At 41.4% G+C, this 17862-nt stretch overlaps 1 protein-coding gene across 1 annotated transcript; it reads left to right on the forward strand.

The window, feature by feature from the left end:
• The first annotated feature begins 12858 nt into the window (after positions 1 to 12858).
• LOC139315611 (4-galactosyl-N-acetylglucosaminide 3-alpha-L-fucosyltransferase 9-like) lies at positions 12859 to 14019 on the forward strand. Its single transcript, XM_070942006.1, has one exon. The coding sequence runs from the start codon at positions 12859 to 12861 to the stop codon at positions 14017 to 14019; it is 1161 nt and encodes a 386-aa protein (XP_070798107.1).
• The last annotated feature ends 3843 nt before the right edge of the window (positions 14020 to 17862 follow it).

The raw sequence follows: 17862 nt of genomic DNA on the forward strand, positions 1-17862 counted from the left end.
ATATGGTGTCAGTCAGCCAACAATCTATGTTAATAGAATAGAATAGAATTTTTTATTGGCCAACTGTGATTGGACAAACAAGGAATTTGTCTTGGTGCATATGCTCTGTGTACATAAAAAGACAAGATACATTCATCAAGAATCAGAAGGTACAACACTTAATGATAGTCATAGGGTACAAATAAGAAATCAAATCATACTAGGAAACAATATAAATCATAAGGATACAAGCAACAAAGTTACAGTCATACAGTCATAGGTGAGAGGAGATCGGTGATTGGGAACGATGAGAAGATGAGAAGATTAATAGTAGTGCAGACTTAGTAAATAGTTTGACAGTGTTGAGGGAATTATTTGTTTAGCAGAGTGATGGCGTTCGGGAAAAAACTGTTCTTGTGTCTAGTTGTTCTGGTGTGCAGTGCTCTATAGCGTCATTTTGATGGTACGAGTTGAAACTGTTTATGTCCAGGATGCGAGGGGGTCTGTAAATATTTTCACAGCCCTCTTTTTGACTCGGGCAGTATACAGGTCCTCAATGGAACTTAACTGCAGAGCAAATCAAAAAAATTACGAATTTCAACTAGTCACCCACTCAATCAATCAATCACCCAGCAGCTTCCCCTAGAAATGTATTCCCGCATTTTAGAATTTTAGGCAGAATAAGACCCTAAGATCTATTTTCTTTGCTATAAATGTTATTAAAAATTAAAAAAAATAAATAAAAAAGAACCCCAAAGGAGAACAGTTCATTTAGATAAGAGAAATCCATTTTCACTATTTTAAATCTTTGCTTGACTTCCTAAAAAGAGTTAAATGTAGGAATTTTGTTTCCATGGGAAAATGGCAGCTTCGGCTTGGAGAGAGAAAGGAAAGGATTCAGGTTGGGCCCCATAAATCCTGTCTCATCTCCTCAAGGCTTTCTAGTATGAGATGGAGGAGGACTTAAGACTCTCCAATTCTCATCCATCTTTTCAAGGGGACGATCTGTTTTGGCAAAACCAGGTCAGAAACAGAGTAAAAATAGAAAGCTATGAGTAAGCAGGCAGGTGTCTGTGACAATAATGTGACAAGCCTCTTTATGTCCATTTCCTTGAGAAGGCTGGCTGTCACCAACTGAAGCCCCAGATAGGTTGCAAAGCTTCAGAAGGGGACAGTCATTCAGAAAGGGACAATTGAATAACAGAGTTAGAAGGGACCTTGGAGGACTTCTAGTTCAACCCCTGGCTCAAGCAGGAGACCCTATACCAGTGTTGGCAAACCTTTTCGGCACCGAGTGCCAAAATGGGAGCGCATACGCGCACAAGGGGGAAGGCGGAAACTGGAAGAGCAGTTCCCCGGCGCGCATGTATGCGTTGGGAAGCTCAGTGTTCTGTCCCCGTCCCACACACACACACACACCAACAGACGTTCAAGAGTTAAAGACTAAACCAGCCGACAAAATCCTTTTCCTTATGATAACAGAACTTGGCAACAACCTAGTGGCTGCCTGCCAAGAGTTTATTACTTACGAAGAGGTGAGATAACTTCTCCCCATTTCTGGTACATCAAAAGAAACAGATCAATAATTACAGAGTCAATCAAGTCCAGAGATAATCCAGCAAAGTCTATAACAAAAGTCCGGCAATGCAGAATGGTGTGGAAGCTTTCAGCTTTGTTCATCACAAGGTTTGACTGGCCACTACGCTCCCTTTTATATCCTGTGGGGTGTGGTCCAGTGACTCAGCCTAAGCTCGGGCATGCCTTTTCTTCTGTTGCATGCGCTTATCTCTGCGACGCTGGTGTGGATCCAGCCAAGACTCATTACCCTCATCACTGTCCACCTATGGCTGCATGGACGTGCTTGGCCCCGGCCCTATCTCTTGCCCTTCGGCAGACACCGAAGGCATTGCCAGAGAGGAGGGTCCTGGAGAGGGAGGCCTTGCCAACTCCTCTCCTTCACTCTCGGAGTCCTCTCCTGCCAATGACACAGGCTCAGGTAACAGAGCCACAACACTCAGCTTCCTGTTTCCGGCATGCGCATGCACACCAGTCACCTGGTCTTCCGGTTTCTGGTACACATGCATGTGTGAAGACCAGCTGGCCAGCACGCATGCACATGCCAGAAACTGGAAACTCAGCTTTCCGGTGTGTGCATGCACTCCAGGGAGCTGCTCGTCCAGTTTCTGGCACTCCTGTGCGTGCAAACACCAGCTGACTGGCATGCATGTGTGTGCCGGAACCCAGAAGAGCAATGGGTGATGGCTGGCATGCCCGGAGAGATGGCTCTACATGCCACTTCCAGCACACACGCCATAGGTTCGCCATCCCAGCCCTATACCATTCCAGACAATTGATTCTCCAATTTCTTCTTAAAAATCTCCAGTGATGGTTCGTGGGAGTGCGAACATTTCCATATTTAATTGCAAAATCAGGTTTGCACTGAGGACAAATCCAGGCCTACTATTAATTTTATTTATTAATTTTATGGACGGTCCTTGGAATTCCATCACTAAGTGATGCATTTTTAAAGTGGGGCAGCAGCACATGACTTAGTATCGCTTAGTAACGCCAGCTCCAGTTCTACTGTTAACTGTGATGTCACGTGATTGCAATTTGCGTTTTCCTGCTGGCTTCCCCATTGACTTTTGCTTGTTGGGAGTTGGCTAGGAAGGTCACACATTACAATCTTGGTACCACTTGGATGCTGTGATGGTCTCAGTTTCATATATCTCGCAGTCATTGAATGAGTGGCCAGTAAGTGAGGGCTACCTATAAAAATATTTATTTAGCTGTTAGCTTTTGGGGAAAAAATAGGGGATGCTTGATGTTTTTTTTTCCTTATAGACGCAAACATTTTATTCTCTTTTTCTTTTAATTGTTTTTAATCACCAATCTCATCTTTCGAATCCAATAGCAATAACGTTAATTAAAAAAATGTAAAAGGCCAACGACAACATCAATAAATCGGGGATTATATTGCTACGTATGCAATTATATTATCCGTATTCTATTTCTTCCCTTCTCTGCGTTCACTTTTTCTGATTGTTCTTTTTTTTAACTTAATGAATGAAAATAAAATTGTACCAAAAGAGAGAGAAAGAAAGATGGAGAAAGTGGGATCCTTTAGACTTCCTTTAGTTTTTAAACTAAAGAAAGAGAAACTTCTGTTTTTCTATATTGTCCTGCAAAATGCTTGGGGATTTTTCTAAATATTTTGGAGTTTTTTTTAATGATAATGGCAGGATGGAAAGGATTGTTTTCTGCACCTATACAGGTAGATCCAGTGGTGAAATCCAAATTTTTTTAAAAAAAAATTTTTTTTTTAAAACAAACTTTATTCGTATTTAAAAAAAAAAGACATTTAAAACAATTATAAGAAAAACTGAACAAGTTTTTCTTAATCAAACACACAAATTACAAGTACATATACTATACATATATAATGCTCAATTTCATCTATCAACTACTTTCTAATGTTATATATACATGTATATATATACGCACAGTGACTATATTTCCTTCTATATCTCTCTGACAGTGCAGTTGTTTATTTACATTAATTTCTCCTAACTTTCATCTCTAAGCATTCCCTCTCTCTGACTTATCCACTGGTACCAGCTATTCCATATTTTAAAATATTTTGAATCTTCCTTATCCTGTAGCTTTAGGGTTAATTTATCCATCTCTGCGCATACATAGATTTTCTGTATTACTTCCTGATCAGTTGGCAAACGGTCTATTTTCCAGAGTTGTGCCAATGCTAATCTTGCCGCTGTTATAATATGGAGTATTAGGTATTTTATGTCCTTCCTAATATTCTTATTGATCATGCCGAGTAAAAAGACTTCAGGTGTTAATTCAATTTCGTGATTTGTTATTTCTAATATCCATGTTTTTATTTTGTTCCAATATTTTTTGATTTTTGGGCAAAGCCACCAAGCATGGTAAAAAGTTCCCTGCGCTTTTTTTACATTTCCAGCAAGCCGGGTTCACATTTGGATACATTTTTGCTAACCTTGTGGGTGGCAGATACCATCGGTACCACATTTTATAATGATTTTCTTTGTATGGTACCGATTTTGTCATTCTATAATTATCTTCCCAAACTCTTTCCCAATCTTCTAATTGTATATTATGCCCTATGTTCCTCGCCCAAGCTATCATCTGCCCTTTGACCAACTCTTCTGCCAGATCGAATTCGAGTAAATATTTGTAAATTTTTGAGATTAACTTCCCTTCTTTTGATTCTAATAGTTTGTCTAATCGATTTTGTTTTAAATCTATTCCTTCTTTCTCTTGGTCTTTTCTGTATCTTACTTTTATTTGCGAGTAGGGCCACCAGTCTATTTCTATTCCTTGTTCTTTGAGTTCTTCCCTAGTTTTCAATTTCCCCTGAACATCTACTATTTCCCTATATCTTAGAATCTTTTGTTTTGATAATATGTTGGGGTGAGTTATTGCTTCTATAGACGATAGCCAGCCAGGAATTTTCATGTAGTGTTTTTGTTTAATTTGTAGCCATGTGTTAATTAAGGATCTCCTAATTGTATGGTTATTAAAATGTTTATATATTTTATTTCCTGAACTCCATATAAAGGCATGCCATCCCTTCATTAAATCATGCCCTTCTAAATTTAGCAATCTTTGATTATCTAAGGTTATCCAATCTTTAATCCATAATAAACTGGCAGCCTTGTAATATTTATCCCATGCCGGGAGTCCAAATCCACCTCTACTTTTATCATCTTGTAGTATATTCAATTTTATTCTTGATTTCTTCCCTTCCCACACAAATTTTTTAGTTATTTTGTCCAAATTATCAAAGAATTTCTTATCTAATTTTATTGGAATTGTTTGGAATAAATAAAGGAGTCTTGGCAGTATGTTTGATTTTATTGCTGCTATTTTCCCCAATAAAGACAATTTTAGTTTCCCCCATTTTTCTAAATCTTCCTTTTTGAAGATTTAAGATAAAGGAAGAAATCCAATTTTTTTTACTACCAGATCTGTGGGTGTCACTTGGTGGGCATGGTGTGGCTTGGTGGGGAAGGATACTACAAAATCTCCATTTCCCTCCCCACTACAGGGGAAGGATACTGCAAAATCCCCATTTCCTCTCTACTCCTGGGGGAAGGATATTGCAAAATTTCCATTCCCAGCCCACTGTGGGATCAGCCAGAGGTGGTATTTGCCGGTTCTCTGAACTGCTCAAAATTTCTGCTACCGGTTCTCCAGAACCTTTCAGAACCTGCTGGATTTCACCGCTAGGTAGACCTCAAAAGGTCATCTAGTGACCAAAGTTACAAGGAACACTGAAAAAAAGTGACTTACGACCGCTTTTCACACTTACAATTGCAGCATCCCCATGGTCACATGATCAAAATTTGGACCCTTGGCAACCGACTCGTACTTATGACAGTTGCAGCGTCCTGGGGATTTTGTGACCTTCTGACAAGCAAAGTCCATTAGGAAACCAGAATCACTTAACAATCGTGTTAACAATTTTGGGGATTTACTTAAGAACCATGGCAAGAAAGGTTGTAGAATGTGGTGAAAACTCACTTAAGAAATGTCTTACTTAGCAACAGAAACATTGGGGCTCAATTGTAGTCATAAATTGAGGACTAGCTGTATTTATATATGTGTGTGTAAAGAAAGAAGCAGACATCCTGCGAGCTCCGGAACTTAAAATTTTAAAATTTAAGTTCCAGAGCTCACAAGATGTCTGCTTCTTTCTTTACTAATATACCTGGAACTCGTATTTTTAGAATAATTGCACTAAAGAAAATCGGAAGTCACCACTCTTTATTTTCCTTTTGCACTTTTCTCTTTCTTTTTCTTAGTTGCCTAACTCTTGTTTTTTTCTCTGCTTTTTATTTGATAAGGAAGCTTAATTAAAAAAAAGTAAAGAAATGAATCTTTGCATTTATTAGTCTCCAGATTACAGGAGGGAACAGTTTATAGCTCTGTTATTCCCAAGGCCTGTTTCAAAAATCAAGCAAATGAAAAAGAAATGAAAGTGCTGGAGGGATTCAAAATGAGGATTAGGGACCACCCCTAAACACCTCCAGATTTCATTAATAATCTCCTAATCCCCAGATTTCAAGCACAGTTTGTCCAACTCTTTGTTTTTTGGATTAAAAAAATATAATCAAACTGGAATTGGTTATCCTTGCATCCGTTTTGATAACAGCTCAGTAGATTAGTTTTTATATCCTGGCATTGATTTTATTGATTTTACTATTTTAATTTAGTTTAATTTATTTTTCACATTTATTGGTTTGTGTGTAACTTGATCCCGCCTCTTTGTCTAACATCTGAGGTTGTGTCCCTAGTTTAACAACTTTCTGTGCTTTCTGCACCCTTAGCATTCTTGAATAACACACCTACACACTCCTGGCCTCCTCTGACTTCTTTGAGATTAGAATATATATTAAAGCAAATTGTAGAAATCATTACCTCTTGTTAATACTAATTATATCTCAGCTAAGACATTTTGCTTCTTTCTGTAAATTAAATATGTCCCTCCAGTTAGAAAAGCAGCATATTATGGGACAAAGGCAGGGGTGGGATTCAGCCAGTTTGGACCAGTTCCCCCGTCTGGAGGGCCTTCGGAGCCCGGGGGAGGCTGTTTTCGCCCTCCTGGAGGCTCAAGGAAAGCCTCTGGAGCCTGGGGAGGGCGAAATTGCCCCCTCCCCCGCCGTGGTTCAAGAAGCTGACTAGGCCACACTCCCATGGCCACGCCCACCCAGTAACTGGGCAGAGAACTGGTTGCTAAAATTTTTCAATCCCATCCCTGGACAAAGGTTCTTATCTAGTCCTTTGCTGCTAGTTTTCTACTTGCAGGAGTCTTTTTAAGATTATATCACTTCTCTGTAACCTTAAATGTACTTCTACCTGCATGTGTAGGTATTTCTATACATCTAGTACAGTAGGTTATTTTTTTCTTAAAAAACAAAATCACTATTTTGAAATGTGACTTTGGAAGCTGACCTAGCAAAGATTTCTTGACTGTAGAATTTCATGCCAGAATGAATCCGTTCTTGCTGTTCGAAGCCATTAACATCAGATTTCCTGGGTTTCTTTTTCAAGATTCCTCTTGTGCACTCCCAGCCCTCTGAATCTCATTCGATGGAACCATTTTCTACCAGGGCTAAGCAAATGGTGCATTTATTTATTTATTTATTTATTTATTTATTTATTTATTTATTTATTATTTATCATATTTCTATGCCGCCCACTCTCCGAGGACTCTGGGCAGCTTACAACAAAGACAGTATACTAAATAGCAGATTTCCTGGGTTTCTTTTTCAAGATTCCTCTTGTGCACTCCCAGCCCTCTGAATCTCATTCGATGGAACCATTTTCTACCAGGGCTAAGCAAATGGTGCTTTTATTTTATTTATTTATTTATTTATTTATTTATTTATTTATTTATTTATTTATTTATTTATTTATTTATCATATTTCTATGCCGCCCACTCTCCGAGGACTCTGGGCGGCTTACAACAAAGACAGTATACTAAATAGCATATTGCCCCCTAACAATCTGGGTCCTCATTTTACCCACCTCGGAAGGATGGAAGGCTGAGTCAACCTTGAGCCGGTGAGATTTGATCCGCTGATCTGCTGAACTAGCGGTCAGCTGAAGTAGCTGCAGTACTGCACTCTAACCACTGCGCCACCTCGGCTCTTCTGCTTGCTACAAACTGGAGCATACCAGGCAGGAAAAGATCCTTGCCAATCGTGGGCAGCTAGTTTTCTAATTGCAGAAGCCTTCTTATGCATTTATGACCAAATTGTTTCTGGATTAGATTTGCACTTTAACATAAAACAGGCCAGAATACTCTTCAAAGATCTCTGCGGGTCAATGGTTTAAAAAGTAAGGTTCTACATTTAGGCAAGAAAAACCAAATGCACAGATGCAGAATAGGTGGTGTTTGGTTCAACAGTAGTAACTGTGAAAGGGATTTTGGAATCCTAGTGGATACTCAGTTAAATATGAGTCTGCAATGTGCTGCAGCTGCCAAAAAAGCCAACACAGTCCTAGGTTACATTAACAGAGGGATAGAATCAAGATCACATCAAGTGTTAATACCACTTTATAATGCCTTGGTAAGACCACAGTTGGAATACTGCATCCACTTTAGGTCGCCACGATGTAAAAAAAGATGTGGAGACTCTAGAAAGAGTGCAGAGAAGAGCAACAAAGATGATTAGGGGGCTGGAGGCTAAACCAAATGAAGAACGGTTGCAGGAATTGTGTGTGTCTAGTTTAATAGAAAAAGAATGACTAGTGATGGCGAACCTTTTCGGCACCAGGTGCCAAAAAGGTTGCGTGGAAATATCATGTGCATGCGTGCTCATGCTTGCCGGGATTGCGCTCTGGAAAAACCGAACTTCTGGGTTCTAGCATCAGCTGGCCGGCACGCATGCGCACACCAGTTTTCGGCACTGCAGTGCATCAAGGACAGCTGATTCTCGCGCATGCATGCACACCAGAAACCTGGAAGACAAACAGACCAGGCTGTGCATGCTGGGCGACATGGCTTCACTTGCCACTTTGGGCACGCATGCCATAGATTCGCCATCATGGATCTAAGGGGTCGCCACAAAGAAAAGGGGTCAACCTATTCTCCAAAGCACCAGAAGGTAAGATAAGAAGCAGCGGATGGAAACTAATCAAGGAGAGAACCAATCTAAATGTCAGGTTTTGATGTCATCTCAAATAAATTGCACTCCCAAACAATTAATCTTTGCTGAAATATTCAATTTATTGAGTATGACAGATCTGGCCCTGACTTCGTCGTAGCCGATACTAACCCTCTGACCCCCAAACCCTTCCCTTTCCGTTCCCCAATTCTCATCTCCTCATTGGCCATCTTCCAAGTCAGTCTCCCCAGCTTCTGACCTCATCCCACAGGAATGTCTCCCTCCCATCCCATCTCCTAGATGATATTATCTACAGAGAGAATAAGTAGGTGAAAAGTCAAGCCTCGTCTCCTCCTTTTTATGGCAGCATCAGAATGCTGACACTAAAATTAAGGAGAAATTTCAGGACAGCGAGAACAATCAACCAGTGGAACAACTTGCCTCCAGAAGTTGTGGGTGCTCCAACACTTGTAGGGTTTTAAAGAAGAGATTGGACAACCATTTGTCCGAAATAGCATACGGCTGTGAGGGCGAATCTATAGCACGTGTGCCAGAAGTGGTACTCAGTGCCCTCTCTGTGGGCACGCAAGCTGTCGCCCCAGTTCAATTCTGCCGTGCATGTGAGTGGACCTCCTGCCAGCCAGCTGGTCTTCGGGTGTCTGCCATGCATGCGTGAGTGGTTGGGCACGTGAGGGGGGGGTGACCATGCATGCATGGGGGTGGGTGGGATGCATGCAGGGGGCCATGCATGCATGCACAGGAGGGCAGGGTCCGTGCAGGGGGTCACGCACATATGCACAGGGGTGGGGTGCATGCATGGGTGCATTCATGCATTGCATTTTGGGGGTTCGGGCACGCACGTGCGCATGTGCACATATGCGTGCTTTGGGCACTCGGTCCGGAAAAGGTTAGCCATCACTGGTATAGGGTCTCCTGTCTGAACAGGGGGTTGGACTAGAAGACCTCTAAGATCCCTTCCTGTTATTCTGGTAGCTTTTAAAACCCTTTCCTGGAGGGACTTAAAAGCAGCTGAAAAAGCGGGGAGGGGAACTCAAAGGAGAAAATTCTTTCATTTGTCTGAAAAAGGCAAGATCTTGTGATCCAGGCCTCACAAGAACCTTCAGCAAAGGAATATATTCTTTTCGAGAGTAGATTAAGTCAGCCCCCACTTTTTTTTAATTGCTCAGAAAGAAAAAGTACTTTGGGGGAGGATGCTTTGAAGTTACCGTGGGGGAAAAAAGAAGGAGAAGCAGCCGATTGAAAGTAATTTGACTCTTCCGGCCATCAAAACATCAGCTGATTTGCCCTGAATTCAGTTCTCAAGCATCCATTAAATAATGGTTTATTATTATCCTCCCCACCCCCGGAGATGTGGGGGGGGGGGGGCGAGAAGGGACAGACTGCATCTTAGTTACCTTCCTACCATTAGCAGTTTCTCCACCTTCCTGCTTTCAATCTCTTTGCTTTTATAAGGAATTAAAAGCTCTTTGCCCATCCTAAAGGAAGAAAAAAACACGTCTAACCTTCTGTCATAATTGTCTTCTGTTGATACCGCTTACAAATGTAGGCAGGAAAGAAACAAAAAAAAAAGGCTTTAAATCTTCCTTTTATCAAAAGGAGAATCCTTTTGCCCTACTGGAGCTTGGAGGAAGGAAAGAAAAACAGCCATTTTTTGTATTGTATTAATTTGTTGGGCTTATTTCTTTCAGGCCTGAAAGGAACATAAACCCTACCGTGGTCCTATTTATTTCATTTTATTTATTTAAAATTGTGCGGGTCAGAAGGAGGGCTGAGAAAATATCTGCAGACCCCTCACATCCTGGACATAAACTGATTCAATTCTGGACAACCATTGTATGCCAAAACAACTAGATACAGAGACAGTTTTTTCCCCTCACGTCATCACTCTGCTGAACATCTAATCCGCACAGTATTGTTTTATATTTAAGAATATTTAGCCATGTGGTGTGGCTGTGGTATTATTATTATTAGCCTTCTTATTTTCTCCTTTACTACCCCCTCTTATTGGTAGTATTAATATTATAATTATTATTACTCTGTTGAATAGAATAGAATAGAATAGAATAGAATAGAATAGAATAGAATAGAATAGAAAATAGAATAGAAAATAGAATAGAATAGAAAAGAAAATAGAATAGAATAGAATAAAATAGAAAATAGAATAGAATAGAAAATAGAATAGAAAAGAAAATGGAGTAGAATAAAATAGAAAATAGAATAGAAAAGAAAAAATAGAATAGAAAATAGAATAGAATAGAATAGAATAGAATAGAATAGAATAGAATAGAATAGAATCGATTTATTATGAAACATGGAACAGATGGTATGATTGGCTGGAAAAGGAATCTAAAATTAATGTATAGAAAAAGAGAAGATATTATAATAGAATGTTATATTTAATGTGTAGTAGGTATGTATTGTATATAAAATGTATTGATTATATGAATAAATATGTAACAAACAAAATGTGTATGTATATTGGCTGAAAGATAAATTGGATATTACTAAAAATGCCAGTATTGGAAAGCTGTAAAAGTATAACTAAGATTTTAAGATGTAAATGTTGAATAAAAACAATTTTAAAACAGAAGAATAGAATAGAATAGAATAGAATAGAATAGAATAGAATAGAATAGAATAGAATAGAATAGAAGAGAAGAGAAGAGAAGAGAAGAGAAGAGAAGAGAAGAGAAGAGAAGAGAAGAGAAGAGAAGAGAATTCTTTATTGGCCAAGTGTGATTGGACATACAAGGAATTTGTCTTCGGTGCATACATTCATCACGAATAGTAAGATACAACACTTAGTGATCGTTATAGGTAGTAAATAAGCAGTCAAATCATATTAGGAAAGTAATTAAAGCAATATAAATCGTAGAGTTACAAGCAACCTGTCAGGTTATAGTATAAGTAGGAGGAGATAGGTAATAGGAAGGACGAGAAGAATAATACAGTCTTAGTAAATAGTTTGACAGTATTGTGGGAATTAAGAAATGTGTCCGACATTTGCTCCAAGAGCCGTCTTCATCCGTTTTGTATTTTGGGGATCAGCTGGCCAGAATAGCCTCTGAACGAATACCAGGACAACCAGTCTCATCCAGCCAAATCAGTTATACAGGTAGTCCCAAAGATGCTTTTTCAAGAGGCAACTGGACTATCTGGTTTGTTTGTTTTTTTTCTTTGCACTTCTTATCCAAGAAGCTTCTTCACAGCTGAAGAACACCAGGCCAGCTAGGTGGTTGTGCTTTGTATGCTGTTACTCACATTTTATGCTGACACACACACACACACACACACACACACACACACACACACACACACACACACACACCTATCCCCATGCATTTTCAGAAATCTGCCCTGCTTTGAGGGTCCTTCTTCCTGGATATCTTCCCTCTGCCTTCCTTCTCCTCACCTTGCCCCCAGCCCCTTCCCCAGCTATTTGCCTCCCCTAGAAGGACCACACCCTCATCACTTTATCCCATCCAAGCCTTCCTTGCAGTCCATCCAATAACTTCCATCTAACACCCCTATTTGTACACAGCTACCCTTAGGCCAGTATTTCTCAGCCCTTGGCAGCTTGAAGATGCATGGACTTCAAGTCCCAGAATTCCCCAGTCAGCTATGAATTCTGGGAGTTGAAGTCCACGCATCTTCAAGCTACTAAGGTTGAAAAACTCTGCTATAGGCCATCTGAAAAATCAGTGGTGCTCCAGATCCAGGCTTTTGGGAAGAGAGAGGACTGGGCCCATCGATAAATTTGTCTATTTATTCATTATTATTTTATTTTTTAAAGGTTTACCTGTTTGCCTCGAATCCTCTTGTGATTCCATATATACCTATGGAGCCACAGGTGGAATGAAGGCAAATAAGTCATATGTATGTATGAATATTTGTAGGAATGTATATTTTTCTGGATTTTTAAACTGCAGGCCTCCATGTTGCCAAGAGGCCTTCTCAATGGCCTGAATAATTCCAGTCAGGAAGGGGCGTGGCCTCCCTTTGCAGGAAGAGTTCAATAGGAGAGGGAAGGCCCTCCGCCTCAGTGGCTCTGCCCCTTTTTTCCTCCTGCTGTTCCTGGAGGAGCAGAAATAGCTGGACATCTGCTAGCTGGCCAAGGCGGTTGGTCATCCTTCTCCATCCAGCCTTGGGTCATCTTTTTGGGATTATTGAAGTACTTCGAAGTGATTTTGGGGTTCAGGTTGCGCCATGAGCATACCATCCAAAGTTTTCTGGTCCGGCCTGGCTTTCTTCCTGGTGCTGGTCTGCTTTGGGGCCTGTCTGCTGGTCTACATCAAACCTACTCAGCTTTGGTTTTACCTCAAACTAAACCAGGATAATTCTACATCAAAGCAAAATGTGTCCTTCAATCAGGATGAATTTCAAAATAACGAAAGCAACGTCACTCTCGTTCTGCTCTGGCTGAGTCCTTTTGGGCGCAGATCGAGCCCATTAAATTGTCTGGACCTAAACATCTCTGACTGCCACATCACCATGAATCGGAGCATGTACAATCAGTCCCACGCGGTCATCTTTCACCACCGAGACATTTGGTGGAATCTCAGAAACCTCCCTCAGCAACCCAGGCCTTTGTTTCAGAAGTGGATCTGGATGAACATGGAGTCACCCAGCCACTCACCCCCCAAGCTTGGATTGAACCGCATGTTCAACCTAACCCTCAATTACCGCCGGGATGCAGATATCCACATACCTTACGGCATGCTCACCTTTAGCCCAAACGCCTCTCGGGCAGAAGTGCCCCCGAAAGACAAACTCGTATGTTGGGTAGTCAGCAACCGGTATCCCCAGGAGAGAATTCGATATTACAAGGAATTAAAGAAATATATTAAAATTCATACTTATGGGAAAATGTTTGGGCGCCGTCTGAGCTGGGAAGAATACAGGCCCATCATGTCCTCTTGCAAGTTTTATCTGGCTTTTGAAAATTCTATCTTTAAAGATTATATTACTGAGAAGATTTACACCACGTTTTTGGCTGGAACTGTACCTGTGGTGCTGGGTCCTCCCAGAGAAAATTATGAAGATTACGTCCTTCCTGAGTCTTTCATCCACGTGGACGATTTTGAGTCACCTAAGAATCTCTCAGAGTACCTTCTGATGCTCGACCGAAATGATACGCTGTACCTAAGTTACTTTGAGTGGAAGAAGGATTTTTCGGTCTACCGTCCTAATTTCTGGAAATCACACTTATGTTCGGCTTGTGACTATGTCAAGAAACATCCGGAATACAAGTCTGTCGGAAATCTACAAAAATGGTTTTGGAATAATAGTTGTGATGATTTTTTTCCTGCACGTTACGAAAAGAAAAATCTGCCAGGATTACCAACCCGAAATAGAGCAGGTATATAAAGAAATACAAATTCTGAGTATGGAGTATTTGCAATCTTTTTTTTTTCTTCTGAATATGGAAAATTATTTTCCTTAAGACTTGGACATGTTAATCCAGATAGTACATGGATAACATTATCTTAGTATGTTATCTTGTGTTAAAAAAATGTTATTAGATAATTTCTGCGTTTTTTCCTTGAAGAGATGATCCCCAGCTCTCGACTTTGGCTTTCAAACCCATTTTGTTGTAATTTTAAACAGGAATTAAAAGCTGCTAAGATGGCTCTATGTTGTTTTCCCTCATTTAAACATTCCACACCCCATCATGTGATATGGTAGCATTTTAATCATACATTTCCTCTTCAGGGTTGCAAATTTTGCAATGTGTTCAGGTCAGTGGTGAAATCTAAAATTTGTTACTACCGGTTCTGTGGGCGTGGCTTGGTGGTGGTGGGGTACTGTGACTGGGTGGGCGTGGCCATTTTTTTTTAACTTTTAAAACCATTTTTTCTACAACCTCTTTGGTGAAGAGGTTGTAAAAAAATGCTTTCAAAAGGCTCTGACGATCCCAGCTGAGTTGCCTGATTGGCAGAAGCTTTTTTTTCTTTTAAAAGCCTCTGCCGATCAGGCAACTCAGCTTGGATCGTCAGAGGCTTTTAAAAGAAAAAAAGCCTCTCCCGATCAGGCAACTCAGCTGGGATCATCAGAGGCTTTTAAAAGCATTTTTTCTACAACCTCTGAAGAGATTGTAGAAAAAAATGCTTTAAAAAGTCTTTGACGATCCCAGCTGAGCTGCGCGATCATCAGAGGATTTTTTTTTAACTTTTAAAAGCGTTTTTTCAGCCAAAGAGGTTGTAGAAAAAATGCTTTTAAATTTTTTTTAAAAAAACCTCTGATGATTGTGCGGCTCAGCTGGGCATGGGGGGGGCAGGGATTTTTGCTACCAGTTCTCTGAACCACCCGCCTCCATCGCTACTGGATTGGGTGATCCAGTCTGAACCGGGAGCATTTCAGGTGATCCTTAATTTACGACCACAACTGGGCCCAAAATTTATGTTGCTAAGCGAGACATTTGTTAAGTGAATTTCTCTCCATTGGACGACCTTTCTTGCCACAGTTGTTCTCCGCAGTTGTTAGGTTAGTAACACAGTTGTTAAGCAAATCTGGCTCTCCCACTGACATTGCTGGTCAGAAGGTGGCAAAAAGTGACCACATGACTCTGTGATTCTGCAACCGTCATAAATACAATCCAGTTGCCAAGTATCCAAATTCTAATCATGTGGCCATGGGGGATGCTGTAACAGTTGTAAAAATGGTTATAAGTCACTTTGCAATTTTTTGATGTAATTTTGCATGGTCACTAAATGAACTGTTGTAAGTTGGGAACTACCTTTACTTAGATGGAATATGAGCGGTAACTCACTCACCTGGTGTTATGGCCCTTATGCTGCCTGTGCAGCTAGTAGCTGATTCAGACAGCGAGGAGGCTGGTGTGTTGCGCCAGCAGCCTGTGCAGCTGGCACTCGAGTCAGACAATGAGGAGGCTGGAGAAGATGTGGTGCCAGAGGCGGGGATTCAGCCAGGGCCTTCAGAACCTCCAGAAGCTCCCTTAAGTGAAGAGGACGAGCCTCTTCTCGATGCACGGGTGCGCAGAGCTGCCAAAAGGCAGGAGTGGTTCTTCAGGAGGAGGTCTCCTCGAGAGTAAGGCTTGGGGCTAATTGGCCACTCCCTTAGCCTATTTAAGGAAGAACACCGACTGAGGCAATTTGCAGGGAACAACTTCGTTCACATACCTTCGTGTCTCGGTCTTGCTTATCTTATCAGGTTCCTGCAAATTGCTTCTGGGCATTCTGCCAACCACAGTAAGCTTTCAGTTATTATTCTTTGAATTCTTGGCGGCTGTTAATGCAGTTAATTAACAGCCATTGTTGTAAAAGACTGATTTAATTTAGTAAACTAAGGCTTGAACGGACTTTGTGTGTGCTGCGTTCTTTGGGGTCCATAGCTGGGGCAGAACACCTGGGTGCATTTAAAAGTCACAACCTAGACGCAGCATTATTTCATCCTGCATCTCTGGCATGGCATGGTTTTATGCTGCTCTTCTCTGTCAATATTCGCCATCTTGCAACACCTGATTTCCTTTTCAATCTGGTTCCATCATTTTTGCAATGCATCGCGAGCCAATTACACAGTACAACTGTGTTTATATTGATTGGGGGGTTTTGTCCTGGCAGGGCCACAGAAAGAAAAACGAGAGGAAAACATAGGCAGCAGAGATCATGCAATGAGCTCAACGCTATTTATGACCATTTACACAATAGGATGTATTCAAGGGAACTTCCATGCCGTCATATAAACTGCTTTCTAGATTGTCTTCCATTACAGGAGGCTGCTGAAGGCTACGTGGGAAGAACAACATCGATCTATGCCATAGTTACTGGCTTCAGAATGGTGAGCATGTATGCGTGATCAACACTCCATCCCTTTTTATGCGCAGGCAATGCACAGCCAGTTTGGCGCAACGGTAAAGGTGCTGGCTTAGAAACCAGGAGACCGTGAGTTCTAGTTCCACTTTAGACATGAAAGTGAGCTGGGTGACTTTGGGCCAATCAAAAGGAGGCCGTGAGTTCTGGTCCTGCCTCAGGAATGAAGACTGCTGGGTGACTTTGGGCCAATCACCAGGAGACTGTGAGTTCTAGTCCCACTTTAGGCATGACAGCTGGGTGGGTGATACTAGGTCAGGGGTCTGCAACCTTAAACACTCGAAGAACCATTTGGACTCGTTTCCCACAGAAAAGAAAACACCGGGAGCCATAAAACTTGGGTGGGCATGGCCAAGTTGACGTCACTCACTGCCACCAGTCACATGACCCCCCTAGCCACGCCTACCCAGCCGATCATTAGGGCAGAGAACCGGTTGTTAAAAAACACTGGGAACCACAAAACCCTTTTGACATCTCTCCCTCCCCCCCTCCCTTCTCTCTCTCTCTGTATCTCTCTGCCTCTGCCCCAGCCGCTTCTCCATCCCCCCCCCCCGGTCGCCCTTACCTTTTCAGGCCAGGCGAGGAGTGACTGGGAGGGGAGGGCGAGGGGCGGGGCCAGCCAGTGGTGGTATCACCCGACAAGGAGCCACAGCAGAGGGCCCAAAGAGCCGCATGCGGCTCCAGAGCCGCAGGTTGCTGACATCCGTACTAGGTGAATCTCCGGTGGACTGTGAGTTCTAATCCCGTCCTTAGGCATAAAAGCTGGTTGAGTGACTTTGGACTCTCAGCCCAACCCATCTCAGAGGATTGTTGTTGCTGGGAAAATAGTAGGAAGGAATATTAACCATGTTCACCACCTTGAGTTACTTAGAAAGCAGTAAGTGCAGGATAAAAATCAACTAAAGGCATACAATGCACAAAGGATGGGAGTGGGCTTTGATTGCCAAGATTGTCAAGAAACTTGTGACTGTCACTGTGGGTGCCCCAATAGGAAAATGATAGTTTATTTCCCATTTTAGATTAATCCTTGGTTTTAATTGCTTGGATGTAAACCGTTTTTAAATGGTTATCTTTCCCCTCGTTTGAATGGCTGGCGAAATGATTTTGTGAGTGGCAAAGTAGGACATAGTAAAACAACACAATTTTAGGGGGGGGGGAAATAGGATGCTATTAAGCCTGCACTACGGAATTTGTAAGGATCAAAGTCTTTATCGGTTTTGGATGGAGGAAATAGTCCAACTATTTGTGTGCTTAACCTATAAATGCAGAGTTTCTGCTTTCAAGAGGGAGAGTTGTTTTGGCCTTTGATGTGCTGATTTTGTAAAAAAAAAAAAGAAAAAAGGGTCAATCCATGATAAAAGCTATATTTCATTGTTTTTTT

Source organism: Pituophis catenifer, unplaced genomic scaffold (assembly GCF_029215685.1).
Source record: "Pituophis catenifer annectens isolate HBS135680 unplaced genomic scaffold, rPitCat1.0.hap2 SCAF_3, whole genome shotgun sequence".
NCBI classification, from domain to species: Eukaryota; Metazoa; Chordata; class Lepidosauria; order Squamata; family Colubridae; genus Pituophis; species Pituophis catenifer.